This window comes from Periplaneta americana, chromosome 5 (assembly GCF_040183065.1).
Source record: "Periplaneta americana isolate PAMFEO1 chromosome 5, P.americana_PAMFEO1_priV1, whole genome shotgun sequence".
Classification (NCBI taxonomy): Eukaryota; Metazoa; Arthropoda; class Insecta; order Blattodea; family Blattidae; genus Periplaneta; species Periplaneta americana.
In genome coordinates, this window is record NC_091121.1 from 127,399,533 (window position 1) to 127,421,143 (window position 21,611).

A 21,611-nucleotide genomic window follows, 5' to 3' on the forward strand; every position below is an offset into this window, starting at 1 on the left:
CCTCCCTCTCCCCCCCCTCTCCCCCCCTCCCCCCCTCCCCCCCTCCCCCCCTCCCTGTGTGTGTGTGTGTGTGTGTGTGTGTGTGTGTGTGTGTGTGTGTGTGTGTGTGTGTGTGTGTGTGTGTGTGTGTGTGTGTGTGTGTGTGTGTGTGTGTGTGTGTGTGTGTGTGTGTGTGTGTGTGTGTGTGTGTGTGTGTGTGTGTGTGTGTGTGTGTGTGTGTGTGTGTGTGTGTGTGTGTGTGTGTGTGTGTGTGTGTGTGTGTGTGTGTGTGTGTGTGTGTGTGTGTGTGTGTGTGTGTGTGTGTGTGTGTGTGTGTGTGTGTGTGTGTGTGTGTGTGTGTGTGTGTGTGTGTGTGTGTGTGTGTGTGTGTGTGTGTGTGTGTGTGTGTGTGTGTGTGTGTGTGTGTGTGTGTGTGTGTGTGTGTGTGTGTGTGTGTGTGTGTGTGTGTGTGTGTGTGTGTGTGTGTGTGTGTGTGTGTGTGTGTGTGTGTGTGTGTGTGTGTGTGTGTGTGTGTGTGTGTGTGTGTGTGTGTGTGTGTGTGTGTGTGTGTGTGTGTGTGTGTGTGTGTGTGTGTGTGTGTGTGTGTGTGTGTGTGTGTGTGTGTGTGTGTGTGTGTGTGTGTGTGTGTGTGTGTGTGTGTGTGTGTGTGTGTGTGTGTGTGTGTGTGTGTGTGTGTGTGTGTGTGTGTGTGTGTGTGTGTGTGTGTGTGTGTGTGTGTGTGTGTGTGTGTGTGTGTGTGTGTGTGTGTGTGTGTGTGTGTGTGTGTGTGTGTGTGTGTGTGTGTGTGTGTGTGTGTGTGTGTGTGTGTGTGTGTGTGTGTGTGTGTGTGTGTGTGTGTGTGTGTGTGTGTGTGTGTGTGTGTGTGTGTGTGTGTGTGTGTGTGTGTGTGTGTGTGTGTGTGTGTGTGTGTGTGTGTGTGTGTGTGTGTGTGTGTGTGTGTGTGTGTGTGTGTGTGTGTGTGTGTGTGTGTGTGTGTGTGTGTGTGTGTGTGTGTGTGTGTGTGTGTGTGTGTGTGTGTGTGTGTGTGTGTGTGTGTGTGTGTGTGTGTGTGTGTGTGTGTGTGTGTGTGTGTGTGTGTGTGTGTGTGTGTGTGTGTGTGTGTGTGTGTGTGTGTGTGTGTGTGTGTGTGTGTGTGTGTGTGTGTGTGTGTGTGTGTGTGTGTGTGTGTGTGTGTGTGTGTGTGTGTGTGTGTGTGTGTGTGTGTGTGTGTGTGTGTGTGTGTGTGTGTGTGTGTGTGTGTGTGTGTGTGTGTGTGTGTGTGTGTGTGTGTGTGTGTGTGTGTGTGTGTGTGTGTGTGTGTGTGTGTGTGTGTGTGTGTGTGTGTGTGTGTGTGTGTGTGTGTGTGTGTGTGTGTGTGTGTGTGTGTGTGTGTGTGTGTGTGTGTGTGTGTGTGTGTGTGTGTGTGTGTGTGTGTGTGTGTGTGTGTGTGTGTGTGTGTGTGTGTGTGTGTGTGTGTGTGTGTGTGTGTGTGTGTGTGTGTGTGTGTGTGTGTGTGTGTGTGTGTGTGTGTGTGTGTGTGTGTGTGTGTGTGTGTGTGTGTGTGTGTGTGTGTGTGTGTGTGTGTGTGTGTGTGTGTGTGTGTGTGTGTGTGTGTGTGTGTGTGTGTGTGTGTGTGTGTGTGTGTGTGTGTGTGTGTGTGTGTGTGTGTGTGTGTGTGTGTGCGCGCGCAATTGTGCATGTGTGCTTGTGTTGGTGTGTGTTTACACCAGGGTTGCCAGATTCTCTCATCAGGAATCCATAACAGGTGATGATACAGCACAGGCCTTATTGTGACGACACATTTGAATTAATTCACTTCGCAATACAATTGATTTTATTCGTTTTATGTATTTCAACTAATTATATAGAGTTTAAACTTTTATTCTTGTTACATTTTTGCTAGATTATGAAATTTCCTTTGAATTATTGTAAAGTCTGGAAAAATAATAGATTACAGCCTGATGTATACAGAAAAAATACATGATACAGAGAGTAAAGAATGAAAATATTATAATTATAATACCAAATAAATATTTTTATTTCAATACAACCCGATGGAGGTGCCAGGCAGCAATGACAATGACGTTGAACAAAGGCTGGACAGAGTCTTGAAAAATGAATAAGGAAGTTTAAAAGTGATTTTATAAAATGGGCAGAAAATCGTATTTTTCCAATTTTTTTTGACATTCTCGGACAAATATAACTCAATCCTGGACAAAGGACACACCATTAAAATCCAGAACAATCCTGGGAAATCCAGCATGTCTGGCAGCTGTGGTATGCACTAATAGGCCTATAGTTACATTTAACAGCATTATTGCAAACTGTACATCTCAATTATGGGATTTGGAAAATATCGTAAGTTTTATGCAAGTGTCACTACTTTCACAAAATGAAGTATCATAATTTCACCTTACCACTGTTTCTTCAAATAGGTCTATACCCAGAGATAAAGCATCATTTCCAATAGCACCCACAATGAAACTTGAATTATCAGTTGTTGATGGCACATTAGGAAATTGAAGAATTCCAGGAGAATTTGAATATGCAACACTAAAAGTATTACGCACATCACATTAATAGAATACATAAACAAATGCTTATATCAAAGTAGAATTCTGGAGTGAAAAATTAAGTGCCAGAGCAGAATGTATAAATAGTTAATGGCTCATGCTGAAACAGAATTCGGGAATAGCAGGTAAGTATCAGTGTAGAATTTCAATTATTTATTAAAGGCCCTTTCCGATTAAAAATCACGCACATTTAGTTAAAAAATTCTTATCTTCCAAATAACTGCAAAACAAATCTGACACCTCTAACTTTACCCGTTCACGAGAAATCCTTCTCTGAATATTTTCTCTGCCATGGTCGTAATGTCATCGCTTCAGTGGCGGTTCGTCGGGGGAGGGGAGGGAGGAACGTCCTCCTCACATTTTCTTCTTTTGAAAGTAAATACTAAATAAAATATGTGCCTTGAAATTCGAGGAAGATTCGATAATTTTTAAGTTCACAGCTATAAGAAAAACTCGGTTGATCGAGTTTTAAATGACATGCGCTCATGTGCTGTAGAAAACTGTGAGAAAGATGCGAGATTGTCTGTGTTGAGGAAAGGCACTCCATTCCTCCTCTACTGCAGTTAACACACATAGACAACAGCGCACTAGCGGCCAGAGAAAGAAGCAGAGTTTTAAAGCAAGTAAATGAACAGAGAGGGAGGAGATCCTCCTCTGAATCAGCGCATGGGCGGGAAATAGAAACTGACTGGTCGTGCAGCAAGCTCGCTACCGCTGCCACCTAACGATGTTGCATTCAACCGGACTATAACACATCTAGGAGGAGACACAACAAAAACAGTTTTAACGCAACGCTATGAAAGACATCATGTAAACTTTTTTGTATTATAAATCAAAAATATTATTCATTGCAATTTATATAGGCTACTATTCATGGTTTGAAACTTTCGTGGATATTTGAAAGTTAAAGTCGGGTTTATGTAAAACAAAGAGGAAGTAGTTCTACGTAGTTGGCCCCTGAAATTCACTTCTATTCATTGTTTACTAGACAGGGCAACAGCCAAGTTGTCAGTTTTGTACAAATATATTTGAAAGTGAAAGTAGATACTCCAAACTACATCATTTTTAACATAAAAAATTAATCGGCCACCAGCAGCTTTGAACAATAATGATAGTATGACTTTACAAGAACTGACATTCTTCAAAAGCATGTGATACTGAACTTGTAAAATGTACATGTGGCAACACAGACCACGTGGGTGGGTGCAGTGTTCTCGCTTTCCTCAGATTATTTCCCATTCCCATTTCCATAAAAAGGTTCCGGTTATGAGTTAGTAGCTAGTCTCTTCCAACACGTGTGATGCTATAGTGTGCTCGAAAAATGCTACGAGGTTGCGAATTTCCTTGTAATTGTTAATTTGCGCAATTATTCAACAAAGAATGGAAGTGAAAACATAATATATTTTGGACAATTTAGGAAACTCAGTTTACAAGAACAGATTATTGCTATACAGAAGGAAAGGCCAACACCAACACTACCTGGTCTTACATGTATGCATGTAGGCTAATTTGTAGCATGTTTCATTCAAGAAGGTGTCATTTCGTGCTGTTAACTTCTTTCCTCCTCTTAAGAAATATGCAGGAGCCGCCACTGCATTGCTTTCCAGCTGCATAGACTAGCCACAAGAGTGACCTCAGTGTAATTGTTGCCTGCAACATGGTACAGCTGCTTTCAAAATGACTGGAAAATTTTAATAGACTAACTCTTATACTTTTTATAGACTTGTTAAACCAACATTGGTTCCACAATCAGATCAGTTTGGGAACAAAAGCAAGATGAGCAGTTCCAATGAATTAATGATAAAAGTTTGGATAGCAGATGATGGACAATATGATAATCCGGGGTTTGGCATCAAGTAAGTTACATACATAGTGAATGGACATTATGACAGATAAAGTTCTCAACTTTATCTTGCTTGAAAAAGATGTAGTTTCTGGAGAGTTAGAAAAACCAGTATGTTAGTGTTTGCTTACTCAGCTGATTTCAAAAGGCCTAAAATTGATCTATTCCTCTCAGACACCACCAAGGAATCAGAAAAATGTCATGTACCATGTTTCCTAATACAGCACATGAATTTGATACCTGGCATATGCCAAAATCTTTTAAGTACAGAAAAAACTGAAGACTGTTAAACATAAGTTGCTACTTAAATATGAGAGGAAATCACGTATAAATAATCATTTGTCGAGTCAATTGTGTGAAGGAGATGAAATTGCTTTGACTAAAAAATTCCATATCTATTTAATACCACATTTGTAATAAATATTCATAGACTGGATACACAATAATAATAAATAAATGTGAACACAACGAACTCACTAATCGGGAACTAAATGAGACCACCTGGACAAGATCTAATTCACATGACCACAGATTTCTACAGTCAGAAGTGTCATCAAACAAATCTCAGGTACTCAAAGCCATTAAAAAGTGGGTCGCTGCTACAGAGTATATGAATGGCGTGAACAGATTTTCGAAGAAGTAATGAAAATTGTAGGAGAGAATATTTCACCTGAATTGGACATCTACAGTTGTGATGTCCCCAGTTGTATTGCTCCAATCTCTCAGCCAGAATCACTAGAAGTACATTGTCACTATTTACGAGATTTCAGGAGTTTAAACTAGGTTTAAGTTCTTTTTAATTACTAGATTATATTAACAAAATATTTGGTGTAAAACACTTTTATTTTTCAGTGAAAGTATTCGATCATTGGGTTTTCAGCTGCTCGAAAATTTATATACCGGTACACACTCAAAAGTTATGGAAATCAGTTTCTTTTCTTATTCAAAAGACAGAATGGCATTACACGTCTTTTTAGAGCTTCTCATGAATTGACTCACAATATAATTACTGTCTATATACAACATACCGAAAGTTTTTATTTCCTTATTTTTAGATCTGTTTTCTCGAAGACAGATTCTGATCTCTTACTTTTTTTTTACTTTTGAGGGTATTTCCACTTGTCAGCAGTTACCCTGTATTCCCATCTTCCATACTTTACGGTCTTGTCAGTCCCCTTCCTTCAGATTATGTTGTTTCATCATTTGGACTATACCAGACTTCCATGATGCTCTTGGCCGTCCACGCTTTCTTCTTCCAAAAGGTGACCAATGGAGGAAAGTCTTAGGAAGTCTTTCACAATCCATTCTATTGACGTGCCCATACCATTGTAGAGTTCGTCTTTCAATTCTCTCGATAAAAGTTTCCTCCATTTCCATCAGCTGTCTTACATCTTCATTTCTCCTTATTTCAAACCTAGATATCCTGGCCCCTCTCCGGATCCCATCCATCTCTACTGCCAATATTCTACTTTTCTGCCTCTCTATTGTCTGCGCAACTTATCTAGGCACTTGGGTTCCCTAGTGCTCTCTCGCTGCCCCTCTCCTTCCCTCTCCTGCCACGCTACCGCTACAAGCAACCTCGCTACACCCCGCTTCCCCGCTCTTTTAGCTGCCCAGATAAGTTGCGCGAACAATACTAAAGTCCAACCCTCAGTACCACTATCATTAAATGTCTGGGTGTATATTAAGAGTATATATGTTTAAAACTACACTTTCAAACGAATCATGAAATGTTATGCACTCTGCACTTCCTCTAAGATTGTTTATAATGACACTTTCTCAGCAACAATAACTCTCTTTGTTTGTAGGCATACACTGGCATTACCCACAATTACACCAATCTAAATTTTAAATTCTATCTTCCATGAAAGCATCAGTTAAGACTTTTGTCTGTGTTTATTTTCCGGGGTTCGAATTGATAAGGTTTTATTCCAGACACATTGAGAGATCGAAACAGTGAGAGCATGTATTTGCTGTGTAAGCTGGGTCGAGCTGGGACCGTGGCTTATGGCGTGACATCACATTCTTAGTCATAACATAACCAACACTGAACAAGTTTATATATAAATGCACGTTTAACATGAGTTTAATATAATAATTCCTTTGTTTTTTAGAACTTTGAACATGTATTTATATTAGGCGTCTGTCAAGATGGCCATGACTAGACCATGATAATCACGTAATTCCGATTCATGCTGAAGCCTGTCTTTCTCGTTAGCCACAGCTGGGACTAGATGACATCATGGAATCAAGTGGCAATATTTCCATTATTGAATTACTCACGATCTAAAAGTCGTATGACAATACGGTTTTCTGTAATGTTGTTTTCTAATGCCAGGCATTTGACAATAAAGTCATTTGACCTCTTGCTCTCTGAGAATAAACATAAAAACAAAATTGTGATTTTTAATTGGAGAGAGCCCTTAAGGCTATGCATGGATAATTTGCAGAGAGAAATCAGCATACTTTTAATTACAATGATATATAACAGAAACGTCCATTGGAATATTTAATATTTAATGATAGTTATAAAAATATATCAAAGAAATTAACATGTTAGTATTTATCTACAAAACTGTATCAATTGAGAATTTTCAAAGAAATTTTGATACTGAAGTATATATAATAAATTCTTCTCCATCCTTTCTTCCTTCTATATGAATATGAAATAGTTTTATGGAATGCATCAAACAATCTATTAGTTTATCCAAGTTCTATCTGGCATAGGCTGTACCTATTCCAGTATCAAAGAATGAATAGATTTTCAATTATGCATTTACTTTGAAATACAGAATATTTTTATAAGACATATTAATCACGTTCACTTAAAAATTTGCAAAAGACATCACATACAGTAAGTATAGACTAACTAAAGATTTGAAAAGAGGTGTGGAAAGTGAAGTCAGTTTACACCATGTCATACATAGGATGCAAAAACTTGCATTGTTTCGTAGCTACATGTTGCCTCCACAATGGGGAAAGCAATGAAAGGATAGTACATCTATTAACTACCTCCATTAGCAAGGACTGGACCACAGTTACAATATAAATTCACTGTCTAGTCCCGGTGAAAGATCCACTTTCCTTGTTGTTAGAGCAGACACGAAAGCTGTAAGGACTGACGATTAGGACTGCCAACTCTCGATATATTTCGCCTTATATTACTGTTACCTACAATTTCGTATTTTTCTCAGTTTCTTCCACATTCTTTGTACCATGTAAAATAATTGCTAGATATCAATATCATAATATTTTGTGCTAGAATTTTGTTGAGTCAGCCAACTGTTTTTATAAAATATAAGGGAGAAATATGAATTGACAAAATTACACTGGGACAGTAACTGGTAGCCTACACTATCACACAAAGAACTGACATCACTTCACACTATAAGAAATAACATTGCAGTATGACAATTTACAGTAGCATTTGTCAACCTTTTTCTACATGTGGCACATTAAAGGTGTAATTTAAAATCCTGCAGCACACTCATGTAATCTAAATCAGTGATTCCCAACCAGGGAGGAATTTTGGGAGTCTTAGAAGGAAAGGAGGACTATAAAATACAAACAAGTGAGATAAATATATATACATTAATATATAAACTATTTCCAATTTTATATGCATTCTTTTTTAAGTCAACATAATTATGGTAATGATAAGTGTGATGAATGGTGAAAGGGTGCATGGAGCAGAAAAGATTCAGAAGGACCGAAACAAAATATATATACATTATTCACAAATAGGACTGACATGTTTTTTATACTTTTATTTGAAGTTTATGATAGAAATGTAAAATTTCATGACAGAAAATTATTACAGTGCAATATTAGAGTGATAAGTATGGTATTGTTATTGTTTAGTCAACTATCCAAAGACAGGTCTGAACCTCACAAGTGATACCAAGAAGGCACCTCTTATGAGGCAAGTAGGTCAGGAGATAATGGGGTAGGGTGCCCAGTTCTTTTCCATTGCATATATCGCCAACTAGCTACATATTACACTAATCAGACTTCAGATGCATACAAATAATTGTTTTTCTTCTGACACGTATCGTCAAGAGAGATGTACTGCCTGATAATAGATGTACATTACATATCAGTCAGAACCTCAATCAGAGAAAAGTATGGTATTATGCATGTTTTATTAATTTTTTATTTAGGAAATATGGAAAAATATAATATTATTACATGTTTTGCTGAGGTATTTAATGTACAATATTTTCTTCCATAAAGACAAGTAAAATACGATATTTTTAAAAGTTGTTACGACATTCTAACTTTACTGATCTGACAACCATAGCTGCGCATCAGTCATTCTCTTCTGTGCCGCACACCTACACTATGTTTATTGAATGTTGATTTGTGCTGCATTTGCTGATAGTTGACTCTTGTGGACTCACTTTCTTTACTACTCTTTTCATTTACATTTTTCCAATTTTTGCAATGACAACCTTTACTATTTTCATTTCCTTGTGGCACACCAGTTCAAAATGGCTGAGTTACAGTATAAATTAATATATTAATACAAATTTTTATGTCTAACTAGAATTGCCATATGCCACAGATTATACGGACATTCCGCGATTTTATAGTGTAAGAAAAAAGTCCTGGCCAAAAGGACGGATGTCCGTGATTTTAATGGAGACTGACAGAAATCTGGAAAATTGCAATAATTTGTGGGATAGTGTCGAAATGACACTCAAATGGATTTAAGCTAACACATCTTGCGGACTGAATGTGTAAAATAATAATAATAGTAAACTGCCCCCCATTGAGGGTAGCCCTTATGGACTCAGTATATCCTCAAAAAATTATTATACATATGTAAATATAGATATTAAATTTTAAAGAAGGAAAACAAAGAAAAGGGCGTGACCAAGTGATGAAACTGAAATCTTTCCTATCAGACAACAAAGAGGAAAGTTATAAAGATAGGCTTTCACACAACATCTAGACACACTTTTATTACAGCTGTGTTTCTGTGGAGTGGTACTCAGAATTTCGAAAAATTGTAAAATTTCATTTCTTTGTACCTGGGCTTAATGTCAATATTGAAAGAGCACCTATTTTCTTTGATGAATGGTCAGTGGATAAAAGGAAGGAACACATTAAGTCTGTAAATGCAATTCTCTAGATACTTACTTACTTACTGGCTTTAAGGAACCCGTAGGTTCATTGCCGCCCTCACATAAGCCCGCCATTGGTCCCTATCCTGAGCAAGATTAATCCAGTCTCTACCATCATATCCTACCTCCCTCAAATCCATTTTAAATTCTCTAGATACATTACATGAAAAATGTAAACTGCAGTGAATTTTACAAGGTCATTCTAAAACAAAGTTCCTTCCTTCTGTTCACAGTTCTGAGAAGCATGAGTAGTATTGTGTTGGTGATACACAAACATGAATGGTCTCTAGCTAAAATAATGTATATGCGAAATAAGAAGGTGATAGTTAAGATAAGGTACTGTATATTATTGACGTGTCCAAGCTTGTCCATATTAAGTAAGTAGGTGACAGACCTAGATACTGATGTACACTTGGTCAAAATGAAACTGGCCGGCCTCTTGAGCAGTTAAAATTTTCTAAGTCCCTTCAGGTGAGCGTGCAATTCACAATCGTAAACCTCTGTGTGCTGCTTTTGTTAACTCCATAATACAAGGCGCTGATTTGGGCTACCTCCACAGCATGCTTGGTGTGGAGCAGTGGTTAAGCTACTTAACTTCTATGCAGGCAGCTCGAGTTCCAATCTCCGTAGTGAAGTTTTTGTTTTGTCCTTTCTTTTATTTGTTACAACTCGTTTTAGTGTAATTTATTTATTTTAGTAGGTTATTTTACGACGCTTTATCAATCTTAGGTTATTTAGCATCTGAATGAGATGAAGCCGATAATGCCAGTGAAATGAGTCCGGGATCCAACACTGAAAGTTACACAGCATATGCTCATATTGGGTTGAGGGAAAATCCCGGAAAAAATTTCAACCAGGTAACTTGCCCTGACTGGAAATCGAACCTGGGCCACCTGGTTTCGGGGCCAGATGCTCTAACCGTTACTCCACAGTATGGAAGTTTCAGTGTAATATAGTCAAATAATTTTTCTTATGTTACTTCATGTTACTTACAGATAATTACAAAATTGGTGAAAATAATTCCAAGAAATCAGGATATATTTTTTCATCAGAATTATGGTTTTTCGTCTTGTTTACAATTACTATGTTTAGGCCCTGATGATCACGGATTTAGGTTACAATAATCATATCTCCTGTAGCACAACTTGCAAATTAATTATTGCCAATTATTTAACCTGTCAACATATTTACTGAATGTTCCTTAGGCAATAGAATGTAAAGCAGCAGAGATTAATAAAATAATTAACACAGCATTTTAATATGAAAGCCCCTAATTGTCGTCTCTAATGTTACTTGCATCTTGCGTCAAAAGTTTCTATTAACATGAAAAACTGTAAAACCACTGCCACCTGGCAAGTGAAATTCTCACTACTTACTCAAGTGAAAGCCTTTGATCGGTCAGTTCATTTGACTAGTAACCACCATGACACAAAGGAGTGAGGGAAGCATTAGTCCACTTAGTTACTGAGTGTGGATTTTCAGCTGCTCAAGCTGGATGACAGCTTAATGTCCCAGATCGGACTGCTTGGAAGTGGGTTACAAATTATTTGGCATCTGGTACTTTCCAGTGCAAACCTGGTTGGTAGTGATAAAAGGCGTATTTCAATGCCACAGCAAGATGCTAGGTTGAGGTTGAAAGGAACCCCTTTCATACTGCCACAACCTTGAGAGCTGCTATTAATTTTCCTGGCCAGATCCAGAATGTCAGAAACCGTTTAGAAAGTGCTGGAATAAAATCGCAAAGGGCAGCTCATAAAGATATCCTTAAAGATGGACATAAGATAAATCGACTGACATTTGCAGAGGAAAATCTTGACCGTGACTGGAGTAGAGTTATCTTTTCAGATGAGGTTCGATTTTCCACTGCTAATGATGGCCCTGTTATTTTTATCGTCCATCTGGTACCCAACACAAGGAAAAATACACTGCTCCCAATGCCAGAAATGGCAGGGTAGGTGTCTCGTGTTGGGGATGAATTTCTCAAGAGGGAGCTAAAATGATTCACCATATAGAAGAAAAATTAAACAGCCCTAAATACAAACGATTATTAGAATGTGAAATGCTTTTTCACACCAGAGAACGTTTACCTGATATAATTCTTGAATTCCAACAGGACAACCACCCAGCCCATACGTCTAAGGTGATTCAGGAGTGGTTTTCGAAGAGACAAGATATCAATGCAATATGTTGGCCTCCGAAATCGCCAGACTTGAATCCCATAGAAAACGTCTTGTCTAGAGTAAAAACGTATTTACGAAAGAGTTTTCCCAACCCACCTCCGAGGAATGAAGATGATTTGTGGGACCTTGTCCAGACTTCGTGGGAGGCAGTAGCCAGAAAAAGAAGCTATTTTCCACGAAATGGGAATTCTATGGGAAACAGACTGAAGAAGGCTATTGGAGTGGATATTGAGGATGCGGCATTTTTGTTTCCTTTTATTTTGTATTTCTTCTTATGTTATATATTCATCTGCATTTGATAAGTTTGTAGAAAACTTAGATTATAAACAAGATAGTAACAAAGTTTATAAATATATATCTACTGTACGGAAAGAATCTACACATAAACAACCAATAAGATATGGACACAAAAATATAACAGATGATTATAAAATTGCATCAGCTTTTAATACATATTATTCTGCTCCTAAACTCTCAAGACAACATAGAAAGCTACAGAAGTCGATGAAATTAGAAATTAAGAAGAAAATGCAGGTTCAGAATCAAAATGTTACCACTACTGATGAAATTTTCCACCACAACTTTAACCTATTAGAGCTAGAAACTGCCATTAACAAACTTAGTAACAAAAAAGCCCCAGGCCCAGACAATATCCACCCAGAATTCATCAAACACTTAGGCACTAAAGCAAGAAATGCATTACTTGACTTCTATAACTATGTTTGGAACACCTCCGTACCTGCAAATTGGAAAAAAAGCAATATTATTCCAATATTGAAACCAGGAAAGACAGCAGACAAAATTGAAAGCTATAAGACCTATATCACTAACAAGCCACTTAGCGAAAATCAAGGAAAGGATGATATCAGAGCGATTAAACTGGTTTTTAGAAACAAACAATCTTCTATCAACACAGCAAGCCGGATTTAGGAGAGACCACTCAACAAGAGAACAAATAATCTTACTAAGTCAAGCTATTAAGGATGGATTTAATAAAAAGAAAGATACATTAGCTGTATTCGTCGATTTGAAATCAGCATATGATGTGTGGAGATACAATCTGATTACAAAGCTCCAGAAATTAGGCATAAAATCCAATATGTTAAGATGGATATCTGAGTTCATCACCCAAAGATTTTGTTCTACAACTTATGGATCAGCAAGTTCTAAATATAAACAAACTCACTTGGGCTTACCTCAAGGTGCAGTATTAAGCACAACACTATTCAACATATATATTAACGACCTACCACAAGAGCTGGAAAAACATGACACTAAAACAGCACTCTTTGCTGATGATTTGGTTATTTGGACGTCACATAAAACCAACGCAGTAGAGAAACTTCAAAATTCCATCCAGTCATCGTTAGTGGCACTTGAAATTTGGTGTTCAAATAATATGATGTCAGTGAACACAGAAAAAACAAACTTTCAACTCTTCTCATTAAGAAAGAAACCAGTGAAAATAAATCTAAACTATAGAGATGATAAGTTACAAAGAACTGAAAATGCAAAATACCTGGGTATACATTTCGACAATAAGCTCACATGGAGAAATCACATTGAACAGATCAGCACAAAGGCAACAAATCGTTTTAAATTACTAAAAAGACTGGCAGGAACGAAATGGGGTAGCTCAAGGAGTACACTCAACACAACCTACAACACATACATAAAGCCTATCTTAACGTACTGTGGTGAAGCACTAATAACCTCATCAACCACAAATAAACAGATATTAGAACGCACTCAAAACCAAGCTTTACGTCTCATCACTGGTGCAATCAAAACTACTCCAATTGAAGCCATGCAAATAATGACATCTAATAAACCAGTTGTCACAGATCTTGAAACACAAGCCCTTTTAACCTATGAAAAATTAAAAAGGCTTCCAAATTGGGATAAATGGAGTAAATACAAAAATTCTAAATTTACATTGAGGACCCAAAACGGATACATACAAGAGGTAGAAAAGCTTAAACAAAATCTAGAAATACCAAGTGAAAAGGAAAACTTGCTGTCTCGATATAATCCACTTAATAACTTCAAAGTAGATTGCTGCCTTTATCTTGATGAAGTCTTCAACAAAAAAGATATAAATCCAGAAATAGCAAAAGCCATTGCCCTACAAACAATTAATAGAAAATATCCCCAGAAGGACTGGTTGTACATTTACACTGATGGATCTCTCATGGATCAAAATGAAGGAGCTGGAGCAGGAGCTACTTGCCAATACTTTTCTCTTTATAAAAATGTTGGCAAGTACACAACAAATTTTGATGGCGAAGTTGAGCCATTTATACATCACTTCAAAATGTATTTGTTTGGCTAAACCAGTGCAAAAACATAGTCATCCTGTCTGACTCCAAAGCTGCAATCCAGTCCATCAGCTCAACTACATCCCCTAAAATGGAAAAAGTAAAAGAAATTCATTGCATGGTAAAACAAATTCAAATGCTAAATAAAAAAGTGGTCTTCCAATGGATCCCGGCCCACTGCGGACTGAACAGTAACGAGAAAGCAGATATGTTAGCAAAGAAAGGAACTTATATCAACTTAAAAACAAATTTCAAGTTCCCATATGAATCAATAAAGCGAGTCATAAAAAGAATAAGTTACAGCGAACAGGCAAAACATCAAAATTAAAAATGGAAAGAATCATTCAAAGATCCAAAACTAATTCCTGATCTACCTCGAAAATCTGCCGTGGCCATGTTTAGATTGATTACTGGTCATGATTGCCTCGGTAAACACCTCCATCATATTGGAGTACTGAATTCACCTAAATGCTTACTGTGCACCAGAGAAGAGGACATGGAGATAGAGCACCTGGCTAATTGTGAAACTCTTAGGACATTTGTGGACCTTCCATCAAAATATGTTGTTGTTTTCTAATGCCAGGCGTTTGACAATAAAGTCATTTGACCTCTTGCACTCCAATATTTTTCAAAGATATTATCATGACCAGCTACTAAAGCACAGATTTTGAGGTGTTCCGAATCCATTTCTTGGTTTGAGTTGCACAATGGACAGTTTGGGGACTGATATATTCCAATTCTATGCAGGTGTTTGGCCAAACAATCATGGCCTGTTGCCAATCTAAATGCAACTACAGGCTATTTTCGTGGTAAATCGGGAATTAACTGTGGATTTTGATGCAGAGAGTTCCATTTTTTCCCTTGGGATTGTGTTATCAAATTTTGTTTGTTGAAGTCTAAGTATGTAGATTTAATAAATCTTTTCACAGAGTAATATGTAGATTTAGTAACAGGTCTGTAAGTAGCAGTGCTGCCCTTCTTTGCTAAAGCATCCGCATTCTCGTTTCCCAGGATTCCACAGTGGGATGGTATCCATTGGAGTACAATTCTTTTATTGAGTGATATTAATTGAGAGAGCATTTTAGTTATTTCTGCTGTTTGAGATGAAGGTGTGTGTTTAGAGACTATTGATAGAATAGCTGCTTTGGAGTCTGACAATATAACTGCATTTTTAAATTTACTGATGTGGTATAGAAGATTCCTGAGACATTCACTTATTGCAATGATTTCTCCATCAATACTTGTTGTTCCATACCCAAGAGATCTATTAAGTGAGAAGAGACAGCACGTAACACCTGCACCGGCACCTTGTTCTCTGGAGATCAAGGATCAGTCAGTGTATAAATGAAGCCAGTTTTGTGGAGGGTATCTAATATTAATTGTCTCTAAAGACAATTGTTTTAGTATTTCAGTGTTTACTTCTGATTTTAGTATTTCTTCTGTTAAATTTAGATTATATTCCATATTTAATAGAGTTAAAGGGTTGGTTTAATTTGTAGGTTTTCTTTTAAATTCGGGATATTGATTTTCTGTTTTAATTCTTGAACAATGGATATGAAACTTTTTTGAGTTTTCAATCTACAGAGAGGACTGTATGAATGCCAATTGTTTCCTGGTAATCTAATAAGTTTTTCATATTGAATCAGTGCTTTTTCTTCTATTGTCATTTTGATGCTGTTAATATTAGTGAGGAATCACATAGAATCTATTGGAGTTGTTTTGATTCCACCAGTAATGAGTCTGAGAGCTTGGTTTTGAACATATTCTATTTCGTTTATGAAAGGTGAAGTAATTAAAATTTCTCCGCAGTATGTCAGCACTGGCTGTATAAACATTTTGTATGTAGTGTTCAAAGTATTCCTAGAGCATCCCCATTTCTTTCCTGCTAGTCTTTTTAGAAGGGAGAATCTTTTACGAGCTTTTTCAGAAATGTATTTCAAATGGTTGCTCCATGTTAACTTACTATCGAAAATAACTCCAAGATATTTGGATTCATAAGTCCTAGGAAGGTGTTGGCCATTGTATTGGATATTGAATTCTCTTTCTTTTTTACCGAGTGAAAATATTTCGTAGTTACTTTTGCTTAAATTGAGTGTCATCAAATTTGATGTATTCCATTCATGTAGTTGATTTAGAGCTTTAAGAGCAGAATTTTGAATTTTGTCTCTATGTCTGTAAGATCCGGAAGTCCACAGAACTATATCATCTGTAAATAGTGCTGTTTTCATGTTTGATTCCTCTAATAGGGAGGGTGAGTCATTTATATAAATATTGAATAAAGTTGTGCTGAGGACAGCGCCCTGAGGTAGACCTCAATATGTTTGTCTGTAACTAGAAAGTGAGTTATTGAATTTAGTGGCAATGAATCGTTGACTAAGGAATTCTGATATCCATCTGAACATATTGCTGGAGATACCTAATTTCTGGAGTTTTAGTAATAATTTATTTCTCCAAACAGAGTCATATGCTAGCTGAAAGTCAATAAATATTGCCAAGGTATCTTCTTTCTTGTTAAAACTGTCTTTTATTTCTTGGCCGAGACGTATGACTTGTTCATTGGTAGAGTGTAGTTGTCGAAAGCCGGCTTGTCTTGGTGATAAAAGATTTTGGAATTCTAAATACCAAGTTAATCTGTTGGAGATCATGGACTCCATGGTTTTTGCTATCATGCTTAATAGTGCTATTGGTCAATAACTATTAACATCATGAGCAGGTTTCCCTTTTTTGTGAATTGGTACAATGATTGCTTTTTTCCAAGCTGCAGGAACTGAGGTGTTCCATGATAAATTGAAAATGGATAAAAGTACAGACTTGGCTTTTTCTCCCAGATGTTTCAAAAATTCGGAATGAATGTTCCATCAAAATATTGGGAAGCAAGAAGGATGATGATTTCATTGTTAAATCCAGAGCAATAGATACACACACATATATTCATCTTGTTCCCTGCAGGTATAATTTTCAGAAAAGTCAATTTGCATAATGGCTTCATTATTATCAAAATTTTCTCGAGAACATTTAAATGTTTGTGATTGCTGTCTTTTCCCATATCACATGGTTTAGGAAATGGGGAAGATGATCACGCAAGTGTTCTATGCAATCAATAACAGAACAGAGCCTTCTTTCACCTCAATTTGGGCTCTTCTGTCACTTATTGTCCAATGATTCCACTCACATGAATTAGCCTATTCGTCTGTTATGTCTATTTCACTTATCAGTGGGCACTCCTCACAGTCTAATTGCATACATTCACTTCTATCCTGATCATACACCACTTGAGCTATAAACTTGCGAAATTCAATCTCAATAGATACATGCTTCTTATGCAAGGCTTTGAGAAGGAATTTAATGTTTTCTTGTATTATGCAGGTACATACATTGTGGCGAATGTCACTCTGTAGATGCACATAAGCAGGATGTAGTTCTGCAAATTTAGAAAAGCTCACATGCATATTATCAGATTATCACTTTTCTCTAGAAATAGTGCATGTGCTTCTTTCACTTACACCAATAAATATCTAATGCGGACTTCTGGGATTTCACCATTAATACGAACCCTTTCAAAATCTTCTCTCCCAGAAGCTTGGTATGATATCGTATCATACTCATAGAATTGCTGTGTGAATGTTGTCGGGTAGTCGATTTTCGACTTATGTTCCTCTGTTTTCTTTATTATTAAGCCTTCCTTCCATGCTAAATTAACAATGAGTTCTTTTCGTTTGGTTGGAGAGTTGGACAGTACCTCTTCAACTCGTTTTCTGCATTTTCCATAATGTTGTCTGCTTTTAAATCTCTTTTTAGGCGTCGCAATGTCAGCAAGATCATCACCTTCCTCAGTTCTTCTAAATTTGTCTCTCAATCTCTGAGCTTGTTTATGTTCTCTATTCTTTGTTTGAAGTTGTTTTCTTCCACTTTTAGTTTTTCTGAGTGCAGCTCTTTTCGTCCTAATTCTGACTTTCTCTTTTCCTTTCTTCATATGGTCCTGCTCCTTTATACATTGCCTAAATTCACGTTGTCTTTATGCTGATGATTTTGCCATAACAGAAATAAATTTTGTTTAATACACTGATATGTTGTTGTTGTTTTCTAATGCCAGGCACTTGACAATAAAGTCATTTGACCTCTTGCACTCCAATATTTTTCAAAGATATTATCATGACCAGCCATTGAAGCACAGATTTTGAGGTGTTCCGAATCCATTTCTTGGTTTGAGTTGCACAATGGACAGTTAGGGGACTGATATAGACTTAGTCTTAACAGCAACTACACTCACCAACGTCTCGCTTATTACTGACCAAGCAGTAGAGTCAGAGAAAAACATGCGTTATGTACTAACATTTTTGTCATGGCATTTGTATGCAGAAAAACGTATTTTAGAGAAAAATGGTTAATATTTTTTTGTTTGTACCATAATGTATATTTTGAGTCTGAAAGGAATTTTTATTCCATTGCTCATTATGATGTTTACGAAAGTATTTACATGTTGAGCGTTATGAACTGAACAGACTTGCAGAGAATAATTACATATAATTTTTAAGTAGGTTATTTTATGACGCTGAATCAACATCTCAGGTTATTTAGCATCTGAATGGAATGAAGGTGATAATGCCGGTGAAATGAGTCCAGGGTCCAGCACATCAATAGTTACCCAGCATTTGCTCATATTGGGTTGAGAGAAAACCCCAGAAAAACCTCAATCAGGTAACTTGCCCCGACCGGTATTCGAACCCAGGTTACGTGGTTTCGTGGCCAGATGCGCTAACCTTTATTCCACAGGTGTGGAAAATTCTTTTAAATTATGGTTTATTTAACGACGCTCGCAACTGCAGAGGTTATATCAGCATCACCGGTGTGCCGAAATTTTGTCCTGCAGGAGTTCTTTTACATGCCAGTAAATCCACTGATATAAGCCCGTCGCATTTAAACACACTTAAATGCCATCGACCTTGGTCAGGATCGAACCCGCAATCTTGAGCATAGAAGGCCAGCGCTATACCAACTACGCTACCGAGGGCGACACACAGGTGTCGATATTACATGTCATTATAGATGACTTAACTCATATATAAAAATTACACTGCATCATCCTTTATGTTGAGGAAATACCAAAGTGTGACATGGAAAAAATTAGTTGTATAAAATTAATATTTACCCAGTGAAATCTCACTTTGAAAAGTGCCGCGTGCAATACGATTTCAATACGATATTTAATTCCACAACTTTTTATTTATGATATGTAATCATTACATACTTTTCCAAATTTTCTTATTGAATAAGACACTTGAGACATTTAAGAACATATTTAATAAATAACAAAAACCCACTGTAGTTTCAATTTTTACCACTCAAGTAGACATATTCATGGAATCACTCTATAATGAGCATGATTACATACTGTATATTTCCGCAGATAAGACAATAGTTGAATCATAAAACAATCCCAACAAAACTGGGGTCGTCTTATTGGTAAGGCAGACACAAAAAAAGAGACCTTAAAATTGTACACTAAAACCATCATAAAATACGATAAATCACATTCGTCATCTGAAACAAAAAGCTTGTTGAGTATGTCCTGACTTTCACTCTTCGTCATATGGGTTCCATTCTGAATGTGACAACTGGGCTTCTAATTCGTCATCAGTATTCCATAATAAATTGTCCTCTGTACCATCCACAACATTAGAAATTCCACACATTTTGAAGGATTTTATCACTGTTTCCACTTCCACTTTTTCCCCCTTATTGGTTGATAGTTTGGGGGGTCGTCTTAAAGGACAGATATAAGTTAAAACCATAATACTGTGCTCTAAATTTATACCTCTCCGTTATCTTAGAGTAGTCTTATCTGCGGAAATACACGGTATTTAATCACAGAAATACTATACATTAAAATTTATCATAAAATATCTTCATTATACCGGTACTGTAAATTATCATACTGGCAGTTTATAATGTAACATTACGTAAATACTTTGTGTCAAAGTGTACCAGCTGTTTAAGTAAAATTTTGTCAATTACATATCTCCTTTATTTTTACAAAAGTAGTTCACAGAGAAGGAACATTTTCTGTTCTTGATATAGTCAAAGAACAGGGTTCTATCTTCCTGCATCTCATATGCACTTGTTATGCCTGTGATATGGACAATTATCACTGTTATTTTCATGCTAGAATCAGTTTTATTTCACATGATAATGGCAAATTCTAGAAGGTAATGATCACAGAAATCCAATTATAAGGAAAAACAAAAGGATTATAATCTTATCTATATTAGTGCCAACATTACTATTGCTACAGTCATTATACTAACGTCAAAAAGGATTCAGGAGGACAATATTCCTCTTCAGCTGATTTTGCTTTTTCACTATTTTCACTCAGTGCACTCAAACACATTCTGCACACTTTATGTTCTGAACCATCCAGCTTGGGAACAGACACTTTGAATTTCAGGCATTTACTGCAGTATGAGAATCCACAGTTTGGACAACCTTTCTGTAACAAAACATAAACGCAAATAAAAGCTGAGAAAATTTTACATACAATAAATATTTTGTCATTTCAAAGATAAAATGCTCTATTCTATTAAATCTGAACTAAAAACACACAAACATAATGTACTCATGTCATCTAATTTAACTCTTTATCGAGTACTGTTGATAAGATGTGTTATAAATGTATACAGAGAATGAATATTAATAAACTAATTTCAATGAATGTAGTATCAAAATTGAAAGAGCTAACTAATCTATGAATGAGGTCTTAACAAGTATAAATAAAATGGACTCCTGACAATAGATATAGGCCTAATTGATAAAATGCTTCGCTAAATTATTTTATGAACCTATGGACACAAACACTCACAACATGTCCAATATCAAATAATGATTACACGGAATGTTTTACATTGGAAGAATTAAATCATGTCTTCAAATAGCAAGAACAATAAAGCTTCGGGAGGAGATTTGTTAAATATAGAACCATTCAAATATGCGTCTAAAAGATTTTAATTACGTTTACTGATATTTTATAATAGTCTCTTAATTGGAAAACAACTACTGGTAAGTTGGGATAGAGCATTGTGATCTCAATTTACAAAAAAGGAGATTGAAAGAATTATGAAAATTATAGAGGTATTAGTCTCTTAAATGCAGGTTATAAAATCTATCCAAAACACTTACAACATATTTTGTATAATTTCTATAGTGATACAATAACTAAAGAACAAAATGGATTTCGACGGGGTAGATCTTGTGCTGATGGCTATTTCTCATTAAAATTACTTACTGAAAAGAATAGAGAATTAGAAATAGAAACTCTCTAGCATTTGTTGACTTCCATAAAGCCTCTGATACCATAAATAGGATTAAATTAATTGAAATTCTGACAAGGATAATGTCCTCAATCAATTAATAACAGTATTATTTAAGCTAGTGCATTTTAGCTTGGTTGTTATCTTTGATTACATGATTCACTATACTGTTGCTCTTCATTTATTCCACTGCCTCATGACTGACTTCTAAAAACAAACACCTCGTAAAACTGAAAAGCTTCATTACTTTTCAGACGAAGCACCATCACAGTACAAAAGTAAGTCTAA

General features: G+C 36.4%; 1 protein-coding gene across 6 annotated transcripts in view; it reads right to left on the reverse strand.

Moving 5' to 3' along the window:
* LOC138700178 (abscission/NoCut checkpoint regulator) overlaps window positions 1-21,611 on the reverse strand; it is a 115,548-nt gene that overhangs the window by 87,073 nt on the left and 6,864 nt on the right. For 4 of the 6 annotated variants that reach the window (XM_069826603.1, XM_069826598.1, XM_069826601.1 and 1 more), the window contains exon 2: window positions 20,325-20,506. In XM_069826603.1, coding sequence (XP_069682704.1) covers window positions 20,325-20,506 — 182 coding nt within the window. Of the gene's footprint in view, window positions 1-4,031; window positions 4,203-20,324; window positions 20,507-21,611 lie in introns of those variants that run through there. The other 2 variants (XM_069826600.1, XM_069826602.1) reach the window with 2 other exon arrangements.